The sequence below is a fragment of the Amblyraja radiata genome, chromosome 4 (assembly GCF_010909765.2).
Source record: "Amblyraja radiata isolate CabotCenter1 chromosome 4, sAmbRad1.1.pri, whole genome shotgun sequence".
In the NCBI taxonomy this organism is placed as follows: Eukaryota; Metazoa; Chordata; class Chondrichthyes; order Rajiformes; family Rajidae; genus Amblyraja; species Amblyraja radiata.
Window position 1 is genome coordinate 39,807,116 of NC_045959.1, and position 23,970 is coordinate 39,831,085.

General features: G+C 43.6%; 1 protein-coding gene across 1 annotated transcript in view; it reads left to right on the top strand.

Moving 5' to 3' along the window:
- The first annotated feature begins 404 nt into the window (after positions 1–404).
- The window catches only part of kcnv1 (potassium voltage-gated channel modifier subfamily V member 1), a 50,792-nt gene continuing 27,226 nt past the window's right edge, over positions 405–23,970 (top strand). Inside the window, exons 1-3 of the mRNA XM_033019223.1 lie at positions 405–843; positions 19,565–19,657; positions 21,846–22,814. Coding sequence (XP_032875114.1) covers positions 21,869–22,814 — 946 coding nt within the window. The 5' untranslated portion in view covers positions 405–843; positions 19,565–19,657; positions 21,846–21,868. The remainder of the gene's footprint in view (positions 844–19,564; positions 19,658–21,845; positions 22,815–23,970) is intronic.

Consider the following 23,970-nt stretch of genomic DNA (forward strand, 5'->3'; position numbering starts at 1 on the left):
AAATGCTGGAGTACCTCAGCGGAACAGGCAGTATCTCTAGAGAGTAGGAATGGGTGACGTTTCAGGTCGAGACCTTTCTTCAGACTGAGTCAGGGGAGAGTCTGGATATGGAAGGGTAAGATGTGAAAAGGTCATGTCAAAGCAGACGTTGATCAAGGAAATGTAGAATGGTGCATTGTTAGCTGAGGGGAAGGTGGCAACCAAAGCTCCGCTATAAGATATTTGGTGGCAACGAGGCATACAATCAGTGAAGTTGATCAAGAGGACAGTGAAACTAGCCGGAGAACTAGGGTGGGGGAGGGCCGGAGAGAGAGGGAAAGCAAGGGTTACTTAAATTTAGCAATATTCATACCGCTGGGGTGTAAGTTGCCCAATCGAAATATGAGGTGCGGGGGTTTGAAATGATTGCCTGGTGTGGTTTTGATGAGCGGACACCTGACGGTGGTGGTGGGGGTGTGAATACTGCGGGGAAACTTTGCCCAGCACCCGGGCGATCGCTGCTCTTGTGTCCGGCAGAGAGCTGGTTTCGTGCGCCGCACAAGTTGCGGGCGCGGCGTGTCGAGCTGACTTTCAGGAAGCACATAGCGAGGGTGGAAACGCCGCGGGACAGTGGCCGAGCGAGTATTTGATGCGGAGACTCGCGGAATGAGGGGGAATGCACGAGGGCGACAAATGCAAGTGTTGCTTCCCCGAGGACCATGTGGATTGCAATGAAGCAAGTCGGAGAAACTGGCTGAGCCGGGAGTGTCCCGGCCGCTGCTCCCGGGCCGAGCACTGCTGCACGCCAGGCACGGAACCGCCGCCCATACCAGCGCTAGCTTCTGTCCCCTACAATCCACCAAGGTAAGACCCCTAGCACCGCCTTCCATTCCATGTTAGATGCGTTTCTACCTCCCTGCTGCTGATTGCTCTGAATTATATTTTCCAATCCAGTTTACATCGCTTGCCACACTCTGCTTTAAACGACGTCTGCAGCTTTCCCACTTGTGCAGACAGGGAGGAACTTAGCATTTGTTTTGTGCCTCGGTATGTTCTATTATTTTAGCTTTCCTTTTTTTTCGTTTTATTCTGTGTGTTGCCGTGACCGATCTCTGTGAATCACCTTGAAGGGACGAGGTGACCATAAAGGTTTTTAGATTTGCCCAGAGCACAAAGTGCTGGAGTAAGAGGCTCAGGCAGCATCTTTGGTTTGAGATTTGTTAGACGTGTTTCTGACCTTTTCAAATTATTTGTTGATATGTTTTAAATTATTCATTTGAACGAGATCTAAAACAAAACGAAAAACCCCTATAATTTGTGAACCCCTATAATTAAGCGGATAGAATATCTAATAGGGAAGTATTTTTTTAACCGTTTCTTTACATTGAAGCGACGCATTTTCTATTATTCTCTCAGTATGAAATGCATCCCTTCCCTGTCCGCGCAGAGCTGTTGTGCGTTTACGGTTGTTAGTAGAAAAATGTACGATGTGTAAAGAAAAGGGGAGATGCTAATTCTGCAGAGTACAACACCAGCAATATTGAATGTGGAGACACTAAGAATGTGTTCAGAGTTTTTGCACGGAGTTTGTTCCATATAGATTATAATAAATAAAGTGTATTTCTGAAAGAAAATAAACTAACAAATCTAAACAAATGCCAACAATTTATAACAAAGAATTTCACTGTACCTAGGTACATGTGGCAATAAAATATTATTGATTGAGTATTCCAACCATATTTGGTGTTTATCCATATTCCGTACCAGAGAGCACGCGTAAACCCAAAGGAAATCGGCTCACAATCTCTGCGCTCCCAGGTTAAGAATATGTGTTTATTTAACTGCTGTCTGGAATTAAATCCCTGGTATTAAATATATTCCTTAAACTATTTGACCAAGCTGCCGATCCCTAGTCTTAATATTTATTGTGTTCATGACATTTTGATTGTTCACTCTCCTATGAAGCCAGGGCCGGGCTTAGAAGGTGCGAGGCCCAATTGGGAACAATTTTGGTGCGCCTCAGGTTCCCAGCTAAGGTCTGCAGAATCATAGAAATACAAATAAAGTATATTATAGACTTTATATCTCTATGGTAGAATGGAAGGTAACCAAAATGTGCGCTTATAAAGTGCATGCGAGTTCATGGACCAAACAGATCTAAGCTACACTTTAATATAAAATTGCACACATGTTCCTACAAGTAACAAACAACATGTGTAGATCACCTTTGAAAAGTACATAGTTACAATACCACTTTAGTGTCTATGGAATGAAAAAATATATAATTAACTAGATCCTGGAAACCAATAACTATTGGCGAAAAACCAGTCCAGGCATTAAATTTTGGGCTTCAGCCCCATCCTACCCTTTGGGCTTCTACCCCATCCTAACTTAGTTGTGTGTGAGTGTTAATTGTCTGTGCGTGATGTGTGTGTGTGTTAGTTGGCTGTGCGTGATGTGTGTGAGAATGTGTGTGTGAGTGTGTGTGTGTGTGTGAGTGTGTGTGTGTGTGAGTGTGTGTGTGTGAGTGTTAATTGTCTGTGCGTGATGTGTGTGTGTGAGGCAGTGATGGAAATGGGGGGGGGGGGGTACGCAGGGGGACGGCGTTCCGCTAGTTTTCAGTTTTCAGTTTCCATACTGTGCATGAATTCGCAGCTTTATCCTGCGCTACTTAATCCAAGGGCGAGCGAACAAGAGGACAGACGGACGAAAGCAACGTTGATAGAGACCCTTCTTCAGACTGAGTCAGGGGAAAGAGGAACAAGAGATATAGACGGTGCTAAGGACAAATGAATGGAAGATATGCCTATATCCCCCGTTTCCCTTTCCCTTGACTGTCAGTCTGAAGAAGGGTCTCGACCCGAAATGTCACCTATTCCGCTCCATGAACGTTGCTTTCGTCCGTCTGTTCGGGCGTTCGCTCTCCCTTGGTGCCGGCGCTTCTCCCCTCAAACTCTTCCAAACACACACACACACAGCATGTCCGGCAGATCGGTGCGGGCCAAGACTGGGAGAAGGATGACATCAAACGGGTCATGGCAGCAATCGAAAAAGTACGGAAATGGTAAGGGGGAAATTAAAAAAAAAAACACCCGAAGGAAATAGAAGTTTAACAAAAAAAGGGGCCGGCGATCGTTCCGTGGCTGTGTCGGAGGGAAGGGGGGGGGGGGGGGGCAGGGTCGGCCTTTATAGTAAGGGGACCCCGCGCCAGAGTAATCTACTCTCGACTCAGGTAGATCTACCCCGGGTGGAGGGGGGAGAGAGGGGTGGAGAGAGAGTAGAGGGGTGGAGGGGGAAGAAATGGGTAGACGGGGAGGGGGTGTGAGCGGAAATGGAGAAGGGGGAGCGGGGGAGGTGGGTCGTTCTCTCGCGGTCCAAGGGCAGCGCTCCCGTCCCTCCAGTCGCCGTGCTTCACGCACACAGCCCCGGCTCCCACCTCCTCTCTCTCCCCGGGGAGACGCGGTGAAAAATACAGAGAGGGCCGGGCCGGGGTTGAAGCAACATTTACAAACCTCGGCCTCAGCTCACACCCGTCCGCCCGGTCCCTGCCGCCGGCCCTCGCCTTCCCTTCTCTCCTCTACTTCAATCCCTCCCTTCTGTCCTTACCTACCTCCTTCCTCTCTCTCTTCTTCCCTTACCTCCCTCCTTCCTCTCTCTCTTCTGCCCTTACCTCCCTCCTTCCTCTCTCTCTTTTCCCTTCTCCTTTTCTCCCTCCCTTCTTTCTCTCCGTCCTCTCTCTCTTTACCCTTCTTCCCTGCTTCCTTTCTCTCCTTCCTTCCCTCCCTCCTTTCTCTACTTCCCTCACTCCCTTCTCTCATTCCTGCCTTCTCTCCCTCCCTCCCTTCTCTCCTCCGTCATACCTGTGATGGAGACGGGTTTTAGGAACTAGGTGTACGGTAAGGTCTGTGAGGCTGAGGTTGGGAAGGGGAGGGGGGTGGTCGACGCGATAAGCCCCCAATGAGAAATTTTATCTAACTCTGAAATTGAAGAAAGACAAAAGCTGGAGTAACTCAGCAGGACAGGCAGCGACTCTGGAAAGAAGACCCTTCTTCAGACTGGACTGAACTCTAGTCGGTGAGAGTACTTGCGATTGGCTGAAGAAGGGTCTAGACCAGAAACGCAACCCTCTCCCCCAGAGCGTCCCACTGAGCCACCACAGACAGGGAGTTGAAGGTAGACACAGGGGGGACCACCTTCAACTTCAGAGCCAGAGTGCTGGAGGAACTCAGCGGGCAAGGCAGCACCCGCGGAGGGAATATATCACTTATCAGAAGCTGCCACGGGTCAGGACCCCCCCCCCCCCCAACAGAAAGGAACTGCGGATGCAGCCGTTGCCGCAAAAAGTCTAAGAAGGAACTGCAGATGCTGGAAAATCGAAGGTAGACAAATATGCTGGAGAAACTCAGCGGGTGAGGCAGCATCTATAGAGCGAAGCGTTGCCTATTTCCTTCGCTCCGTAGAAGCTGCCTCACCCGCTGAGTTTCTCTAGCATTTAATCTACCGCAAAATGTAAATGGTTCCGGGAATGCCGTGGCAACAGGGTGAGAGAGAGGGAGTGAGAGAGCTAGAGAGAGACGAGATGGGGAGCGTGAGAAAGAGAGAGCACAAGAGAGAGAGGGAGAGAGCGAAAGACAGAGAGGCACAACGTGGGTCGGTAGGTAAATTGAATGACTAACCTGCTGAACACCAAGAAGCTCACCAAGAAGAAGTCCTCAATCATGATGGTGTTTTAAGAAATTCTCAATATGTCATCAATGCATCGATATACATTCCTCAGTAAATGCAATTGTGTTTTGAACAAGTATTAATGACGCCGCGTGAATTGTATTCAAAGGAACGCAGCGTCATTAATACTTGTTCAAAACACAATTACATTTACTGATGAATGTGGATCGATGCATTGATGACACATTGTATAACTACTTGTTAACTACTGACTGTTAACAAGTGCTACAGTGATAGTTAACCCATCGTTTGTGTCTGATGGCCGTGCAGCGGTTGTTATCTATGTTCGTTTTGTAAAAAAAATCTGTATGGCGAATGTTTTTTAAATCTTTATTTAACAAAGCGAATTTGTATTTCCGTATGAAATATGGAAAATTAACGTGGGGCCCCCCTTACGTGCAAAGCCCAATTGGGAGAAATTGGTCCAATTGGCTTAAGGCCGGCCCTGTATGCAGCAGCCTGGGGGTTTAGTGGCCTGAATTGGTCATGAGGTCATATGGTCATGTGATAGAAGCAGAATTAGGCCATTCGGTCCATCAAGTCTAGTCAGCCATTCAATCATGGCTTATCTATCTCTCCCTCCTAAACCCATTCTCCTGCCTTCTCTCCATAACCCCTGACACCCGTACTAATCAAGAATCTATCTATCTCTAACTGAAGGGGCTGTCCCACTTGGGGGATCTAATCCGCGAGTTAAGAAGAGTGTCTTCGACCTTCAAGCTCGAGGGCAATCGCCTGGAAAGCCTCGAGCTGGATCGACCGTCAGCGTTGAAACTGCGAGCTGGATTGACCGACCGCACACACACACACACAAACACATCGCAAAGGCAGGGGCCAGGGAAAGCGGGGGAGCCCTGTCTGCACAATGAAGAGGAAGGTAGAAGAGGAGAGAATGGGGTAGAAGAGGGGAAGAAGGAGTGGAGACACTTTTAAGAAGTCAGACAACGTTTAATAAAGTTTAGCGGGAATTGCCACTGCCTGCCATTCTGAAAAGGACCCGTTCACTCCTACTCTTTGCTTCCGGTCTGCCAAACAATTTTCTATCCATGTCAACACCCTACCCCCAATACCATGTGCTCTAATTTTAGTCACCAGTCTCCCGTGCGGGACCTTATCAAAGGCTTTCTGAAAGTCTAGATACACTACATCCACTGGCACCCCTTCATCCATTTTACTTATCACATCCTCAAAAAATTCCAGAAGATTAGTCAAGCATGATTTCCCTTTCATAAATCCATGTTGACTTGGACTAATCCTTTTACGGCTATCCCAATGCTCCATTATTACCTCTTTAACAATTAACCAGCATCTATCCCATCACCGAAGTCAGGCTAACTGGTCTGTAATTCCCCGTTTTCTCTCTCGCTCCTTTCTTGAAAAGTGGGATAACGTTAGCTATCCTCCAATCCACAGGAACTGATTCTGAATCGATCGAACATTCGAAAATAATCACCAATGCGTCCACTATTTCTAAAGCCACTTCCCTGAGGACCCTGGGATGCAGACCATCAGGCCCAGGGGATTTATCATCCTTCAGACCCATTAGCCTACCCAATGCTATTTCTATTTTTTTCCTCTTCATTATATTAAAATGTTGTTGCCTTTTGTTGTCGTCTAACTTTTTGACAGAATTCGCCACCCAACGTGTTACAGAGTGCATCGTGTCATCGTTTCCTGGAATCGCCACGAGGAGGCTTGTGTCATGATCCCCGTATGTTAAAATGCAGCAATTTATGACTGTCCAATCTGCAATTGTCATGTAACAAATGATTTTCCTGTCATACTTCAAATCCATTGTATAACCTGGTTTGTAATCTTTCTCAGGCATGTGTTTATTATATTAATTGAGAAATTCTTTCTGCTCGTTCTCTCTATGTATTAACTTTAATAAGATCTTTTCCCATCTGAAAAGAGTGATATTTTTGCAGATGTGTTATCCTTCAGCTCATGTCTGCAACTGAGCTACACCAAATGTCTGCTTTTAATTAGATCCTGTTATTGCACTGAAAATTAAGCAATCCTATTTTGTTATGACACCTCCTTAATGGCAAACACTGGAATTGCTATGCCTCGCAGCTCCTGTACCAATCATGACTTCATGTGCTGTCTATGTGGAGTTTGCATACCCCCCCCCCCCCATACTGGCGTGGTTTACCTCCAGTTTCTGCTGGTAGGTTAATTGGCTACATTAGATGACCCTTTATCTTAGGTTAGTGGCAAAAACAAAATCCAAGATTGTTGATGGTCATGGGAGGGAATGTTGAATGGGGTGCAGTGAAATAACGAGGGGAAAAAATATATAGAAAAGCTTTTATTGCGTGCTATCCAGTCAGCAGAAAGAGAATACATGATTACAATCGATCCATTTACAGTGTATAGATAGATACACAAGGGAATAACATTTAGTGCATGCTAAAGCCAGTAAAAGTCTGATCAAGGATAATGTGAGGGTTACCAAAGCAGTAGGTAGCAATTCAGCACTGCTCTCTGGTTGTGGTGGGATGATTCAGTTGCCTGATAACAGCTGGGAAGATGTCCTTGCATTGATGTGATTCTTCTGCAAAACATTAAAAGTGCTGGAGCACCTCCGCGAGTCAGGCAGCATCTGTGGAGGGAATAGGTAGGTGATGTTTTGGATCGGGACGTTTCTTCAGACTTGAGTGTAGGAGGGTGGAGAAAGCCAAAGAGCAAGGAGGATACAGGTCAGGGAGGTTTGATTGACAGATGGGAGGAGCAAGTGATAAAAGCTGATGAGAGACACAAAATGCTGGAGTAACTCAGCGAGACAGGCAGCATCCCCGGGAAGAAGGAATTGGTAACGTTTTGGCTCGAGACCGTTCTTCAGTGATAAAGACTAGTGGTGAGAAGGAGACAAAGGGGTGTCAATTACTGTATGTGATTCTTCTGTTGTGAGAAGACAAGACCCAGTGGGGCAGGTGGCCTCTTCCATGTCATTTTTAAGACAGCTCAAGATAAAATGCAAATTAAACTGCTTCAACTTTTCCTTCCATTGGTGTCCTAAAAATTACTGCATGCTGAGAATTTTGCTGGGAGTTGTTAGATTATGTTGCAATTGTTTGCTTTATCCAGATTCCTAGCATATTAAACCCATTGCACTCTCTTATATAAAAATAAAAGTGTGTGATTGCTGCAACATCAGGCAGGTAAGAATGTAGGTAACAGTTTCAGCGAAATCCTGAGTGTGAGATCACTTAGTAAATGGTGTATGATATGGTAGCTGAGAAAATAAAGCTTGCAGAGTTTTTCATAAATTAAAAATAATTCACATCGAATTGCAAATACAAATGATTCAGCCCAATTGGCCAGAAGTATACATGAGTTCCTTTCAGCACGGCCTATTCCATTTCTATTCTGGTGAATACCTTAAATTACATTCACATTGAAAGCATTGTCGCTATTCGCCGCAACTATTCAAAATAGTTTAATAACTCAATCACTTTAGGATGCTGAAGATTTTCCTACATATCCCACTGGTACTATTGATGAATGCCTTGTAGTTATGAATCCTGTTTCAGACTTTCTACACAAGCAGAGATATTTGCTCATTCATTCTTTCCTACCTCTCATCACCCACCATCCTCTGTGTGGAAAAGCTTGCTCTGCACATTGACTTTAAACTTTGCCCCTCTCATCTTAAACCTATGCCTTCTAACTTTGACATTTCCACCCTGGGAGAAAGGTTCGGACATGGAAATGATAGTTATTTGTTTAGTTGTTCAACCAAAAAGAAAGTATCTGAGCCCATGAAACAATTTCGCCTCCGATTTTCCACACATACCCCTGGTCCATTAACTTCTCACCATCAAATTAAATTCTTAAATGCTCTGCCCATCCTTTTCTCTGAAAAGTTCCCTAGCCTTGCAGTCTTCCAGGAAGGCTCTGCCAGGGATGCTGGTGGAAGTCGATATGATAGTGGCATTTACGAGGCTTTTGGATAGACACAAACTTGGAATGGAGGGATATGGAACTCGTGCAAGCAGTGCAGATTAGTTTATCTTGGCATGATGTAAAGCACAAACATTATGCGACAAAGGGAATGTTCTTACACTGTTCTAGTACTCTAATCTGCCAGCTATGGTGCTGTATGCAGTGTTGGAAATAAGAAGGTGACTGGACATAATAACCATTTATTTCAGTACTTGCCACTATTATGTGCTTTGGCTAATTAATATTAAAAGAGCAATACTGTTGGAGATTTTTTTCTACTCTTTCATGCTTGCAGTATTGTATATCACACTAATGCTTTTGTAAAAGTCCCATAAGGATCACAATCCACGGCAATATGGGCTGAAAAGATGAAGTACGAAGGGAAGCTGGCCATGAATATAAAGAAGGACAGTAAAAGCTTCTTTAGATATGTTAAGGGAAAAAGAGTAGCAAAGTCAAATGTGGGTCCCTTGAAGGCAGACACGGGTGAAATTATTATGGGGAACAAGGAAATGGCAGAAGAGTTGAACAGGTACTTCTGCAGATAATTGGGAAGGTGCAGGATCATTTGATTCAAAAGCGGAAGAAAGATTCCAGAGGGGAATAAGACAACCATGGCTGACAAGGGAGGTCAAGGACAACATAAAAGCAAAAGAGAAGGCATATAACATTGCAAAAATTAGTGGGAAGCCAGAGGATTCGAATGTTTTTAAAGAACAGCAAAAGGTAACTAAAAGGAAAATACGAAGAGAAAAGATGAAGATGAAGCTAGCCAACAATATAAAAGAAGATAGCAAGAATTTCTACGGATATATAAAGAATAAAAAAAGAGTCAAGAGTGGATGTTGGGCTGCTGGAAAATGATGCAGGAGATATGATATCGGGAAATCAGGAAATGGGGGAGGAATTAAATAACGTTTTTCATCAGTCTTCACAGTGTGCCTGCAATCCTAGAAAGTCAGGGTGTGGAAGTTAGAGGGAGTAGCGATTACCAAAGAGAAGGTCCGAGGGTGGATAAGTCACCTGGACTGGATGGACTTCACCCCAGGGTTCTGAAGGAGATGACATCAGAGATTGTGGAGGTATTAATTATGATATTTCAAGAATCAGTACACTTAGAAGTGATTCCTGTAGATTGGAAAGTCCATCCAGTCCCGGGAATTAACCTTGTAAACCTACGCTGCACTCCCTCAATAGCAAGAATGTCCTTCCTCAAATTAGGGGGCCAAAACTGCACACAATACTCCAGGTGTGGTCTCACTCGGGCTCTGTACAACTGCAGAGGGACCTCTTTGCACCTATATTCGATTCCTCTTATTATAAAGGCCAACATGCCATTTGCTTTCTTCACTGTCTGCTCTACCTGCATGCTTACTTTCATAGACTGATGTACAAGGACCTCCAGATCCCGTTGTTCTTCCCCTTTTCCCAACTTGACGCCATTTAGATAGTAATCTGCCTTCCTGTTTTTGCTACCAAAGTGGATAACCTCACATTTATCCGCATTAAACTTAATCTGCCATGCATCTGCCGACTCCCCCAACCTGTCCAAGTTACCCTGCATTCTCATAGCATCCTCCTCACAGTTCACACTGCCACACAGCTTTGTTTCATCTGCAAATGACACAAAGCTAATGCTAATGTTACTTTGAATCCCTTCATCCAAATCATTGATGTATATTGTAAATAGCTGCGGTCCCAGCACCAAGCCTTGCGGTACCCCACTAGTCACTGCCTGCCATTCTGAAAGGGACCAGTTAATCCCTACTCTTTGTTTCCTGTCTGCCAACCACTTCTCTATCCATGTCAGCACTCTACCCTCAATACCATGTGCCCTAATTTTGCCCACTAATCTCCTATGTGGGACTTTATCAAATGCTTTCTGAATGTCCACGGCCCTGACAGCGCGTTCCAGACCCCCACCTGTGTAAAAAAAACTTGCTCCCTACATCTCCATTAAACTTTCTCCCTCCCTCTCACCTAGTAAAGTAAAGTATCCTTTATTGTCATTCAGACTTTACAGTATGAACGAAATGTTGTGTCTTGCAGTGATAACATAGAATAAAATAACAAAACACACATTAAACACAGATTTAACATCCACCACAGTGAGACTACCAGGCCCTCCTCGCTGTGATGGAAGGCAAAAGTCTTAAAGTCCTTGTCTCTTCCCTCCTTGTTCTCCCTCTGCGTTGAGGCGATCCAGGCCTCCGATGTTGTGACCCCGCCGGGTGATATTAAGTAAGTCCTGCGGCCAAATCCGAGCTCCGCGAACGGGCCGGTTCAAACTCCGCGGCCCGGGGCGGTTGAAGCTGCCGAAGCTGCCACCCACCAGTCCAGCGGACGAAGCTGTTGTTGAGAGAGCTCCGGAGAACAGGTCACCAACCTGGGACCTGTGAGCTCCCGACGTTGTCGTTCACTGGGCCCGCGGTCGAGTCCACTGGGCCCGCAGCCGAGCCTCCGAGACTCCGAAGTCGGGTCACCGCTGCTCCAATGCCACCACAGCCCCGAAGTCGGCCAGCCTCGCATTGGTAAGTCCTGGCTCTGCCTCCGGAGCCTCGAGGTCGGTTCCAGTCGGAGGCCGCCAGCTCCACGATTAGGCCTCAGCGCAGACGGAGACGGGGATACGACAAGAAAAGGTCGCATCCCCCCCGAAGGAAGAGACAAAAAACAAGTTCCTCCCACCCCCCAACCCCATACGTACACAACTAAAATATATTGAAATAAACTAAAACAACAGGGCAAAGAAAACAAAAAAAAGAAAAGACAAATGGACTGCAGGCGAGCCGCAGCTGCAGGGCAGCGCCGCCACTTCCGGAATATTACAGCTATGTTGAACATTTCCACCTTGGGGAAAAAGGTTCTGACTACCTATCCTTTCCCTATATTATGCCTCTCATAATTTTATGTACTTCCATCATATTTCCCATCAACCTCTGACATTCCAGAGAAAACAATCCAAGTCTATCCAATCCGTCCCTGTAGTTCAACCCCTCTAATCCAGGCTGCATTCTGGCATAGCTCCTGCTGCACCCACTCCAAATCCATCACAACGTTTGTGTAATGGGGTGACCAGAACTGCATGGAATTCTCCAAATGTAGTCTGACCAAAGTCATGTAGAGCTGAATCATGACTTCCTGACCATTATACTCAAAGCCCCTAGCAATTAATGCAAGTATACCATAGACCTTCGTTACCACCTTATCTACTTGTGCTGCCATCTTCAGTACGATATGAAGTTGGACGCCAAGATCCCCCTGCATATCAATGCTGCTCAGGGCCTTACTATGATAGATGGTCGGCATTGACTTAGTTCAACACAGTAAGGTACAATAAGGAACTTTGTTGACTTGTCAAGATGTTTCTTCCTGACCCTTCTTTCAAATACAACGCTCATGTATCGATGAGCCATCAATACTGGATGACCGGTTAGCTTTGCTAATTGGCCCCAGTAAGGACTGCCGTCGATACTTCATTCAGCTATATTTCACCAAGCATTGCATGTAGTGATGCGGCAGGAGTTTTTTCTGTTTGGTGTCATTTCCGGGCTGATTTTACTTCGGAGTCACGTGAGTGACTACGTGAAGAAGAACCCGCTCAGTGCGCAGGCGCGGCATTACGCCAGCAGTGCAACAGCGGCAGCAGCGGGAGTTAGGCGCTCCCGCTACAGAATGAAACGGACCGTCAGGTGAGTACCCTGAGGTCGGGTTTCTTTTACAGGGGAGCCTTTTTCTGCTTGTGTTTTACAGGCAGAGAAAAAGGCTCTGGAACAAAACTGTCCCCCGTTCGAAGAGGAACGTTTTCCGTCGGGGAGGGGGGCAGCAACAGGTGGTAGGAGCGTTTACCCGGTGTTCCGTAATTCCCTGACACCGTGCCGAGCCCAGCCCGCTAGCACCTGAGCAGCGGGCTGGATGCATAGCCACCCGAAGAGGCATCCGGCAGGTGTTCCCGATTTCGGACGGGACGTCTCTCCACCCGCACGGGGGGAGAGAGAGCCGCCTGAGCCGCTGGAGCGGCTCTCGGAGCAGGTGCCTGCGAGACGCGCTGCTTGAGGGGCGCTCTCGCTTCTACAAGGCACAAAAGCTCTAGAAGAAGGCGGTAGGAACAATTACCGGGCGCTCCGCTATCCCCATCACCGCGCCGAGCCCAGTCCCGCTAGTGCCTGAACTGCGGGCTGGATGTCAAGCCATCCGAACAGGCATCCGGCCGGTGGCGTCCGATTCGTCGGACGGGGACATGTCTCCACCTAAATGGAGGAGAGACAGCCGCCTGAGCTGCATCCAACAGCTATTGGAGCAGCTCCAGCGAGATGCGCAGAAGAGCGCTCTCGCGGAGGGAGGTCAGGCACCCCCTCCACAGTGTTCTGTACACTGCCCTCTGCTCCCTCATTACTGGAGGCTAGCATTGGTGACCAGGGCTGGGCTGGTCTGCAATAGGGGTTGGCGGACGAGATCGGGAGTATGCAGGAGGTGCAGGAGCAGGAAGAGCTGCTGGGTGTGGTGGACCGCTATGTAGCAACCCCACGTGCTGGAAGACCGCTGGAACCGAAATTAGCGGCCAGCATTAATCAGCTTTCAAATAAACCCTTGCAGGAGAAGGTGCTCTCTGAGGCGTTGGATCTCTACAAAACACCAGAGAACTGTGAGGCCCTCAGAGTGCTGACTGTAAACAGCCAAATCTGGGGGCACGTGGGGACACACATGGAAGTTAAGCTACAGCGGATCCTAAGGCTCCTGACGTCAGCCATCACAGCCTTTGCTCGTTCTGTGGAAGACACGGAGATGGATACCTGCCAGCAGGATGTACTGGCATTAATGTGCAACACGCAGTACGAAATTAACAACTTCCGGCGGGAAATCATAAGACCTGCCCTCAATCCCAAATTTGCTGGGTTGTGTAAAACCCCAGCCGCAGAGACGGACGCTCTGTTATTCGGGACGGACCTCAACAAAAAGTTGAGGGACATGGAAGAGGCATCAAAAACTTTCAACCTCATGAGGGCAGGCCCCGGGACGAGCAAACCAAGACTTACAATACCCAAGCGGCAGCACCCCACGGCATCCACCAGTCGACGTCCTCAATATGGGACTGGTGAAAGCTCAAGGACCGCATTTTATCCCCAAAGATCTTTTTAGATCAGGGCCCAGAGCGGACCCCATGGAACATGCGCCAACCCCCAACATCGCCAACACGTCAGACAAGCAAAATCTTCAGGAACACAAGGAAACAGAAGAAACGACAATAACCCTGGAGGTAGGTGGGTCTGGTTCCTGCCAGCATATAGAGAGTAAGGGTGCTTTACTAACAGGAGGGTGATTACACTTGTTCCAAACAGCATGGGATATTGTCACGAGTGACAAGTATATACTCAACAGCATTAGTGGATATAAAATACAATTCATGTCAGAAAAATCGCGGTGAGTTCAACATTGGCCCCAAAGGGTATTTCTCCCTCCGTCAAAGAGAAACGTGAGGGACAAGCTGAACTGGTGAGACTTATCACAAAGGGGGTCATCGAAAAGACCAAACATGAACCTTTGGAATTTGTATCGAATATATTCACTAAAACCAAAAAAGATGGTGGTTGTCGCATCATCATTGACTTAACATCACTAAACAAATTTGTTAAGTATATACATTTCAAAATGGAGACATTTGTTACTGCCAACAACTGATTTCCAAAGGACACTTCATGGCAAGCATTGATCTTAAAGATGCTTACTATCTAGTACCCATATACAAGGATCATCGCAGATACCTAAAATTTATCTGGATGGTACAAAGCATTGCCCTATGGGCTAACTTCAGCCCCAAGATTATTCACCAAAATATTGAACCCAGCCATGGCAATACTAAGAAAACAAAAACATATTGTCATGGCATATCTGGATGATATTCTGATAGTGGGGAAAACGATGGAATTGGCTGTGGCAGCAGTATCAGCTACAAAACAGCTCCTCGAAACTCTGGGGTTCGTCCTACATCCAGATAAATCTAAGTTGAAGGCATCCACTATCATGGACTACCTGGGCTTCACAATTAACTCAGTCCATATGACTGTTACCTTGCCAAAGGCAAAAATGGTTGAATTAGCACAATCATGCAACAATTTAATGGTCAACGAGCGACCAACTATTCGACAAGTAGCAAGAGTAATTGGGGAAATGGTGGCAACATTTCCGGCTACACAATTCGGACCTTTGCACTATCAAAAATTTACAGAGAGCAAAGGTACAGGCAATAAAACGACATACAGGTCACTATGATCGTGTCATGAAATTACCCACTGAAGCAATATCAGAGCTACAGTGGTGGGCAGAAAATGTTTGGCATAGTTTCAGCCCTATCTTCATCACTAACCCTACTTTAGTTATTCAAACAGATGCCAGTGCTCAAGGCTGGGGAGCGACTAACTCCATATCCAGCACAGGTGGTAGATGGACTAACCTAGAGTCATCATTACTACTTACACTGGGCATTAACTATCGAGAGATGTTGGGCGCCTTTTATGGTTTAAAAGCATATGTATCTAATATGCAGCACTTGCATGTTCGGTTACAAATTGATAAATACTACGGTGATGGCTTATATTAACCATATGGGTGGCATAAAATCATTATCATGCGACAAATTGGTCAACATGATTTGGCAATGGTGTGTCGAAAGACATATTTGGCTATCAGCTACTTACCTACCAGGTAAGCTAAACACCCATGCCATGAGAAAATTAAACGCCTGGGTTGCAAGTTTGAACAGACCTTACCTGGAACTGGGATTGTCCAAACAAACCATCACCACCATGTCGGCATCCCTTCGAACATCCACCAAGAGACAGTACTTAACCAGCATCAAAAAAGGGAGAAGTACTGCCAGGAAACAGGGACAACATACGCAACAGCCACAGCCACCAACATACTAGAGTTCCTGGCCTATCTACACCACGATGTAGGGATCAGCTACAGTGCCATCAACACAGCGCGGAGTGCTCTTTCTGCTTATCTCAAACCAGCGCCAGGACAACAGGCGATGGGATCCCATCCACTGGTGGTAAAACTGATGAAGGGCATTTACAATATCAAGCCCTAAGCCCAGGTATACCCATATTTGGGATATCAGTGTGGTCCTGACATATCTCAGGGAATGGCCACCAGCCAGATCCCTCGGCCTCGAGCAAGCTACACTAAAGACGCTCATGTTGATGGCACTTGTATCCGCTCAGAGGGTCCAGTCACTACACCTATTGCGACTGGACAACATGATCACAGCTCCAGACCAGATCTGTCGTTATCCAGCGACTGATCAAACAGAGCAGACCAGGAACACCTAATCCAGTCGTGGAATTCCGGGCTTACCCACCAGAACCACGGTTATGTGCCATGACCCACCTACTATCCTACATAGACACAACCAAAATATTCGAGGGAGATGAAAAGCCTTGTGGGTCAGTCATAAAAACCTTATGGTCGGGTGACGAGCCAAACCATTGCGAGATGGCTCAAGCAGGTGCTAGAAACTGCTGGGATAAACACTAACATGTACAAATTTTATTCCACCAGGGCAGCATCCATGTCGACGGCTAAAGAATGGACATGCCTATAGACCACATCCTGGCTACAGCAGGATGGTGGGGGGGGGGAAAAGACCGTTCAGAAATTTTATAATAAGCCGTTGGCAAAACCTGGTTTATTTGCAGTAAAGATTTACGAACTGCAAATATTAAATTTAAGCCCAGGGGAGCAATTTAATTCTTTGTTGTTATTGTTTTAAAAAATACCATTGTGTTTTTCTACAAATAGACTCATTGGTTGATTACGATAACACTTCCTCCCTCAAGAACTTCGGCAGTGAGTGAAATGAAACTGTTACACGGTTTGAAATCACAGAGCTTTGAAGTCTTCACGTAGTCACTCACGTGACTCCGAAGTAAAATAGTAAGATTAAACGAGAACTTACCAGTTTGAAGTTTGATCTGTATTTTATGAGGAGTTACGATGAGGGATTACGTGCCCTCCGCTCCCACCCTCATTATATGGATCAAACTAATAAATTGATGTCTCCTTATCTTTACTATGTTTACTTCAAATAACTGTGTCTATCTGTGATTCCACACCGCTGCTTGGAAGTATGCCGCGCCTGCGCACTGAGCGGGTTCTTCTTCACGTAATCCCTCATCGTAACTCCTCATAAAATACAGATCAAACTTCAAACTGGTAAGTTCTCGTTTAATCTTACTATTATATTGTATTATAATTGGGGACATGTTATGAACATTTCCGCTGCAACCCCATAGCAGTAGAGCGGCAACTGCATATATCTATCGCATACCGTTATCACCACTATCGCTAGGACTCCTAATCTATTCTAGCTGGTCAACAGTAAGGATCACTCTCCCAACTACCACTACAACTTAGTGGTGAGTAGGAATGGCTTTAAATTCTTACACTCTGAAGGAATTAAGTGATTAATGCACCTTGCAGGGCAAATTACAGTTGCAACAATGAACATGCTCAGGTTAAGAGATTCATGGACGTAAAATTAAGAATCCAGAGTCCATTCAGACCAAATTAATGAACCTTGTACTAAGCTGGTCACATATTAATAATGGAACTTTTGAACATTTAGTGTCAATGGGGTTCTGTGGTAAGACAATTTTACATATATATCTTAATTTCATTGAAACATATGCTTGGTCAAATATGTGGCATTATTTTCGTCTTGTTTCTAAGGTCAAAGGGTAAGGTTGATTAATTTATTTCTGCAGAACAGTGATGGAAGTCCGACTCCTCTTGCCTTGTTTCTATGGGGTTTTTTTCTCTCTATATATACATAACAGCATGAATTATAATCTGATTTCCATACATGAATATAAGGACATTCATGTGCTGCACATGTTGATCAGAGCCTGGCTCTACAGTGGAGTGGAATTGGGATGGCAATGTAGCTTAACATTCATAACTAATCCAATTTAAAGCATAAATATTGCATTGAAGTATGTTAAAAGAGTCGCTACAGTATGCACCAGATTGCACAATTTCAAGCTGAAAAATGCAAAAGCACCCTACCGTAGGAGGGGGACATCCCCCCTCCAAAACCCTCCCCCCACTAGGTTGCTACGCTCCCTTGGGCTTGGTCGCTGAGCTCCCTCGCAATTTCTCACTCTCAACTCTCACCCAATGTTGGCAGCCCTGATAGAGGCCATGGAACCCTCTCGGGCTCTTGTGAAAGAACCAAAGGCTTCGTGAAGGCGAAAGGCTTCTGTAACGATAAAGCCCCATCAGTGCAATCTGTAAAACATGCACTTTAAAGATGCCAGCCTACTGCCTGTTCTAGGGGGCTAAAGGAAACATTTTTTGAGCCTGAAAATGCAGCTTGGATCACACTTCACACTTAAAGTAGAGAGCAGCAAATTATGGCAGGAAAGAGTGACAACAGTGGATTGATCCTGATGCCAGGAAGCTGACGATGATTTACCCCAGACAACAACAGGGATATTTTCCAGGAATGTGTAATTACAGGAGATCACAGTGAGGGCAAAGAACATCATTTGAGATTTGGCCATTCAAGAAGCTTTGATTTGAGAAAATTAAGTTTGTAAAAGATGGTTATTTGGTGAATAAATATAAACTGTCATTTCTCACACCTTTGAGGTTGCAAATCTTGCTGACAGCAAGTGTTGTGTTTTGCATTGTGCTGATGTCAGATGCTTCCCAGTGGACACTAAAGGACCCAGAAATGTTGTTGTACACAGGTATGAACTAAATTTCACTAACAATGTTTTCTTCAGAGTTACAAGGAAGAATTTCTAACCTTCTATTTCATCTCTGCTGCTAAGTATTTGAAACATGTAAAAATCTATCTAACGAGAAAATGCTCTTCATATAGAGAGAGAAAGATGGAATGGGGAATCTAATTATAGCATTGCATAATTACTTACACAATGCCCTTTTGCCATTAAATTGTAAAAGCAAAATTGCATTATGTATAAAAGATAATTGTTTTAGCATTCAAATATATTTCCTATTACTAAATCTTGCCAATCCTTCAAACAGTTATTGCATTCTAATAAGGATAGGCAAGTAAAAAATTTAAATGCAGAAGAATTATCCATTTACATAATTTTCAATATTATTTTTGGACAAAACCAGTCAATTAAAGGTGTGTGGCACGCCAATGGGTTTTCAAACTTGAATTCAAAAGATAAGAAACAGATCAAAAGGAGAATGTGCAAAAAAAATTCAAGACATTTAACTGTTAAAATTTGGTGTTCCTTCTTATGCTTTTGTCACAGTGTGAAGGTATCATAACTCATCTCCACAGCTTTAAATGTGGCATCAACATCACCTCCATGTCACAGGCAGCAGAGCCATCTGGCAAGTCAGATTTAAAACGACTGTCCTTTGCAATGATTTTACAAAACAATGTTTGTCAGTGGGTATTGTGACTTAAATGTTAGCATCGGTCAAAAACATGCATATTGGTCACTTTTCTCATTGCTTTCAGGCAGCCTGAGTAATCAAAGACTCTTAACTATGTACTTAACTAGATTGGCTAGAATATCCTAGCAACCTATCAGGAAAAAATATGTTGTTATTCAATTTAGAAATTAGCACATCTCCTTAAAATTCCTGCTATTTCCCTTCAACTCACCAGAACCAATATGTTAAAAAATGTGTTTCCATGCTATTTTTTTCAATGAATTCAATCAATCAAATATAATGACTTACAGTTTGTTTGATATTTTTACAGGTCTGCAATTGAGTTGTATCCTGCAGAGCTGTCAATTATATTTTTCATCCTTTATTTCTGTTTTGCTTCCTATACTGTTGCTTTGTAATTGCTGTCGTTATTTTGCCTTTAAATTAAAAATGCATCCACAATTTGGATCTAATAGATATGTTTCTATCTATACAGATGAAGCCATGAAATGCAAATTCATTTCACGCAGAAGGCAATGGAGTTTTGGAAAGTGGCAAGAACAGGATGACACAAATATTAAAATGCAAGGTGGATAAACCCGAAGTCTGAAAGTACCTACAGACAGCACCCATTCACCTTTACAGCATAAATATTGTAGTTTATGGTAAAATCACTGTTCACGCCTTAGATAATTATGTCATTGTGTGTTCTCAGGAAGAAATGGCACTTTGGAGGAGTAGGTCTTGATAAGTAATGGCCTGCGTGATGACAACTTCCTAAAATAAATTAATTAGACATGCAGCATCGCAAAACTCAGTGATATTATTAAATCTCCTAACAATCTTTGAGAATTTGCCACATTTGGACTATTAAAGGAAATGTAACATCGCAAATGATTTACCTGGCCTACCTAGAAGGTGGAAACATTGTTAAGGCTCTGCAGCATCCACAATTAGCTCATTACATCCTAACTGATTTTGTACTTTGTTTCACTGCACCACTTATCTATTTTCACAGCCTTGCATTCTTGTAATAACTTTTGACATGATCACAACAACTTTTCAACTTCTGTCAAATTTCAGCAAATGATTTTTTCTGGAATTTGTTAATTATCTCTCTTATTTTCTTCCCCCGTACTCAGGATCAGACTTGGGATAGAGGGTCACGTGATCAACAAGATACTCTGACTTTCCTCTTCTCAGTTCAGCTGCTCAGCTTTTACAGCTTATGTATTAATTCTGCTCTTGTATTTATTTATCAGTCATTTCTGAATTGCCTTTTCAGTTAACAATGCTATAAGCTTTAAACGGCTTATGGAAAAAAGTAAATTAATATTGTTTACAATACACACTCAGCATGAAACTATAATCAATGTCAGTGGAAGTTGTTGTTATTGTCGTTGATAATAATGTATCATTTGCATTCGGAATGTGACACATCCTGAAAGTTATCTTTATCAAATATTTCTAAGTTCAAGTAATAAGTAACAAATCAGTTGTTACTCACCAAAAACTGAGTAGTTGTCATTTCCAACAACTGATGGACAAAGAGCAGTTTATAAGTATGACAGTCATGTCAGTTGGTGCAGAATATTTTGCAGAGATTTACAGGAAGGATAATAAAACTGAACAAATCGGCTTTGTAAGTGAGCGTGTTGGAGCTGTTTCCACAATCCTGGCTGCACATTAATTTTGTGCATTCTAGTGAAAAGTACAATTCTAGTTTAGTTCAATTCTGAAACTGAACACCATGGGTTATTTTTCTACTTTCTGTATTCCTTTGGGATGTTTTTGCACAGTTGTGTAAAACTATACTGTAAAAAATGCAAGAAATATAAGTCTTCTTCAAAGTAATTCCTCTTCAAATGCAAGGGGTTCAATTTCCCTTGGACATTAAAAGGCCCATAAGTGTAGTTATACTCCGGATTAAACTAAATTTCAGTAAAGGCTATCTTCAGAGTTATGAGAGAATTTCAGACCTTTTGTTTCATCTCTGCTGCTAAATATATGATACATGTAAAGATCAATCTCACAGAAAAAATATTTTAAATTCAGAGAGAGGGATGGGCTTACAAATCTAATTGAACAGCCACATGATTACTTGACATAGAATTTGACATATCATATCTGCTGTGTGAAACACATGCCATAAAAAAAATATTGTGCTTTGTTGCAAAGAAACAACACTGGCTTCATTTGAAATCACAATTTTTATGGTAACCGCCAGAAGCACTGGAGACTTTCACAATTCTGTGCCTGTTTTAAAGCCCTCAAAATAATTAGTTGGAACATCGCTAGGGGGAATTTTCATTAAGTGTTTTATAGAATTCATTTTTGTATTTTAATGAGGGGTACAGCGGTTAGGTCTGATCCAACAACTTGGTTACGATTCTGGTCTCTGCCCCACTCTTTTACACATTTACACGTTTACACATTCTCCCTGTGAGCATGTTGGTTCCCCAAGCTGCTCCAGTTTCCTCCCATACACAAAAAATGCATAGGTAGGTTAATTGGCGAATATAAATTGTCCTGGGTGTAAGGATGAGATAATTGATAGGTTAAGGGAGATGAGTGGAAAATTGGATTTCTATGACAGTTGGCCCAGACTTGACAGCTCAAATTGCCTTCTATTTTGTAAGAAAAAATTACATGTAATGAGTATATATATTGCAGCCTTGGATGTTCCACTGAAAATTTAGGAAGGTAAATTTCAGTGACTGCCTTCAAAAGTTACAAACGTACATAAACTAACTAAAATAATTAAATTTAATTTTCAGGTCTTTATCAATGAACATGTACCATGAAGTCCCCCAATTGTTCTTCTTGGTTTCTTGAGGACAATGAAGATCACATTTCTGTCTTCTCTCTGGAATCCAGTGTATTTTGCAGTGAAGTGCATTTGAATACAAACCCTTTAAACACTTTTATAATAAATGTCGGTGGCAGCAGGTTCATTCTACCACATGAAATACTGTTGTCCTATCCTGAAACACGCTTGGGAAAACTGGCTACATCTGAACATGATTCTGTTCTGGATCTATGCGATGATGTCAACTTTGTAGACAATGAATATTTCTTTGATCGTAGTTCTCAGACATTCAAGTACATTATACATTATTATAAAACTGGAAAGCTGCATGTAAACGAAGAACTTTGTGCAATGTCATTTTTGCAAGAAATTGAATACTGGGGAATAGATGAACTTAACATTGACCTTTGCTGCCGAGAAAGATATTACAGACGGAAAGAAATTAATGAAACTTTAGATATAAAGTGCGACACAGAAGTGATTCAGAATGAAGAGGAAGATTTCTCTGGAGTGATTTGTGAAAAACTAAGGCAAAAGCTGTGGGTCATAATGGAAAAACCCGATTCTTCAAAGCTAGCCAAAACATTTGGAATCCTTTCTGTAGCCTTTGTTCTAATTTCCATTGCAAATATGGCTCTCTATTCTCTTGAATATACTGTACTGGATCCCCCTTTGTTGAATGCAGTTGAGTATTTTTGCATCACCTGGTTCACTGCAGAATATCTACTAAGATTTCTATGCATAAAAAACAAGTGCAAGTTTGTTAAGAGTTTGGTGAACATCATTGACCTCATTGCTGTGATCCCATTTTACATCACATTGTCGGTGGAGCAACTTTATGGAGGTTCGACAGAACTGGAAAATGTTGGGAAAATTGTGCAGATCCTGAGATTACTGAGATCACTACGCATGTTGAAACTTGGCAGACACTCGACAGGTAAGCTGCACATTCAACAAGATTGTTGCCATTAAATATCAGTTAAAATGCCGAATGACAGTGGTGTAACTGGTAGAGCTGTGCCACACAGCACTAGAAATGCAGTTTCAAAACTGACCTCAGATGCTGTCTGTGTAGTGTTTGCACACTCTCTTTATGATTTCCTCCTGGTGCTCTGGTTTCATCCCAAAGACATGTAGGATTGTAAGTTAATTGCCATCTGTGAAATTGCCCCTAATGCGTAGGGAATGGATGGAAAAGTGGGAGAACATAGAATAAGTATGAATGGATGGGTCATGGTTAGAATGGACTCGGTGGGCCAAAGGGCCAGCTTCCATATTGTATCTCTAAACTACAAAATAAAAATCCATGAAATTACTTAATGTAATAATTTTTACAGCCATCAACCTTCAACACTTCTGGCTGGCTTCAGTTTTCCATCTTCCACAAGCTGGGTTCATACAAACCTCTACTCCCTGTTTCCCTTCGTACTCTATTACTTGCTTGCCCATCACTCACCATCATTGGTTCCTGATCACAAGTGCCTCAAATGTAAAATTCATACAGTTCAAATCTCCATTCACATTTACCCCACTTAATGTCATCATGCTCTGCTATCAGCTTTCTCTGCATCTCCACACACTTTGTACATCTTTGGTAAGTGGCTATTCGGTTTACTGGCCTCCAGATTCTGACCTTAATTAAACTATCTGCATCTCTTGAGCTGTGCACAAGAATTTGAGTCGGCCATGCATTGATGTTGTAAATGATCTGATTTATTTACTTTGCTGTGCTCCTGGATGCCACCGCCATTGTGCACACTGCTGCATCTCCAACATTTTAATTGCTTCTTACTGGGATTAAATACAGAAGTAGAGAAGCCTGTGCTTCCTTTACATTGGATATTGGTGGGATCATATCTGACATATCATGTACACCATTCAACTGTTATTTAAGGAAGGATGCGGATCTGAGGGAAGCAGGTCAGAGGTTTACTAAACTATTAGTTGGAGTGGATGGGTTGTTTTATGAAAAGGTTAGGCTTGAATCAACTGGAGATTGCAATAGAAACTGAATACACATAAGATTCTGAAGGTTCCTGATGTGGAAAATGAGGAGGGGATGTTTTCTTTTGAGGAAAAATCTAGAAATATGT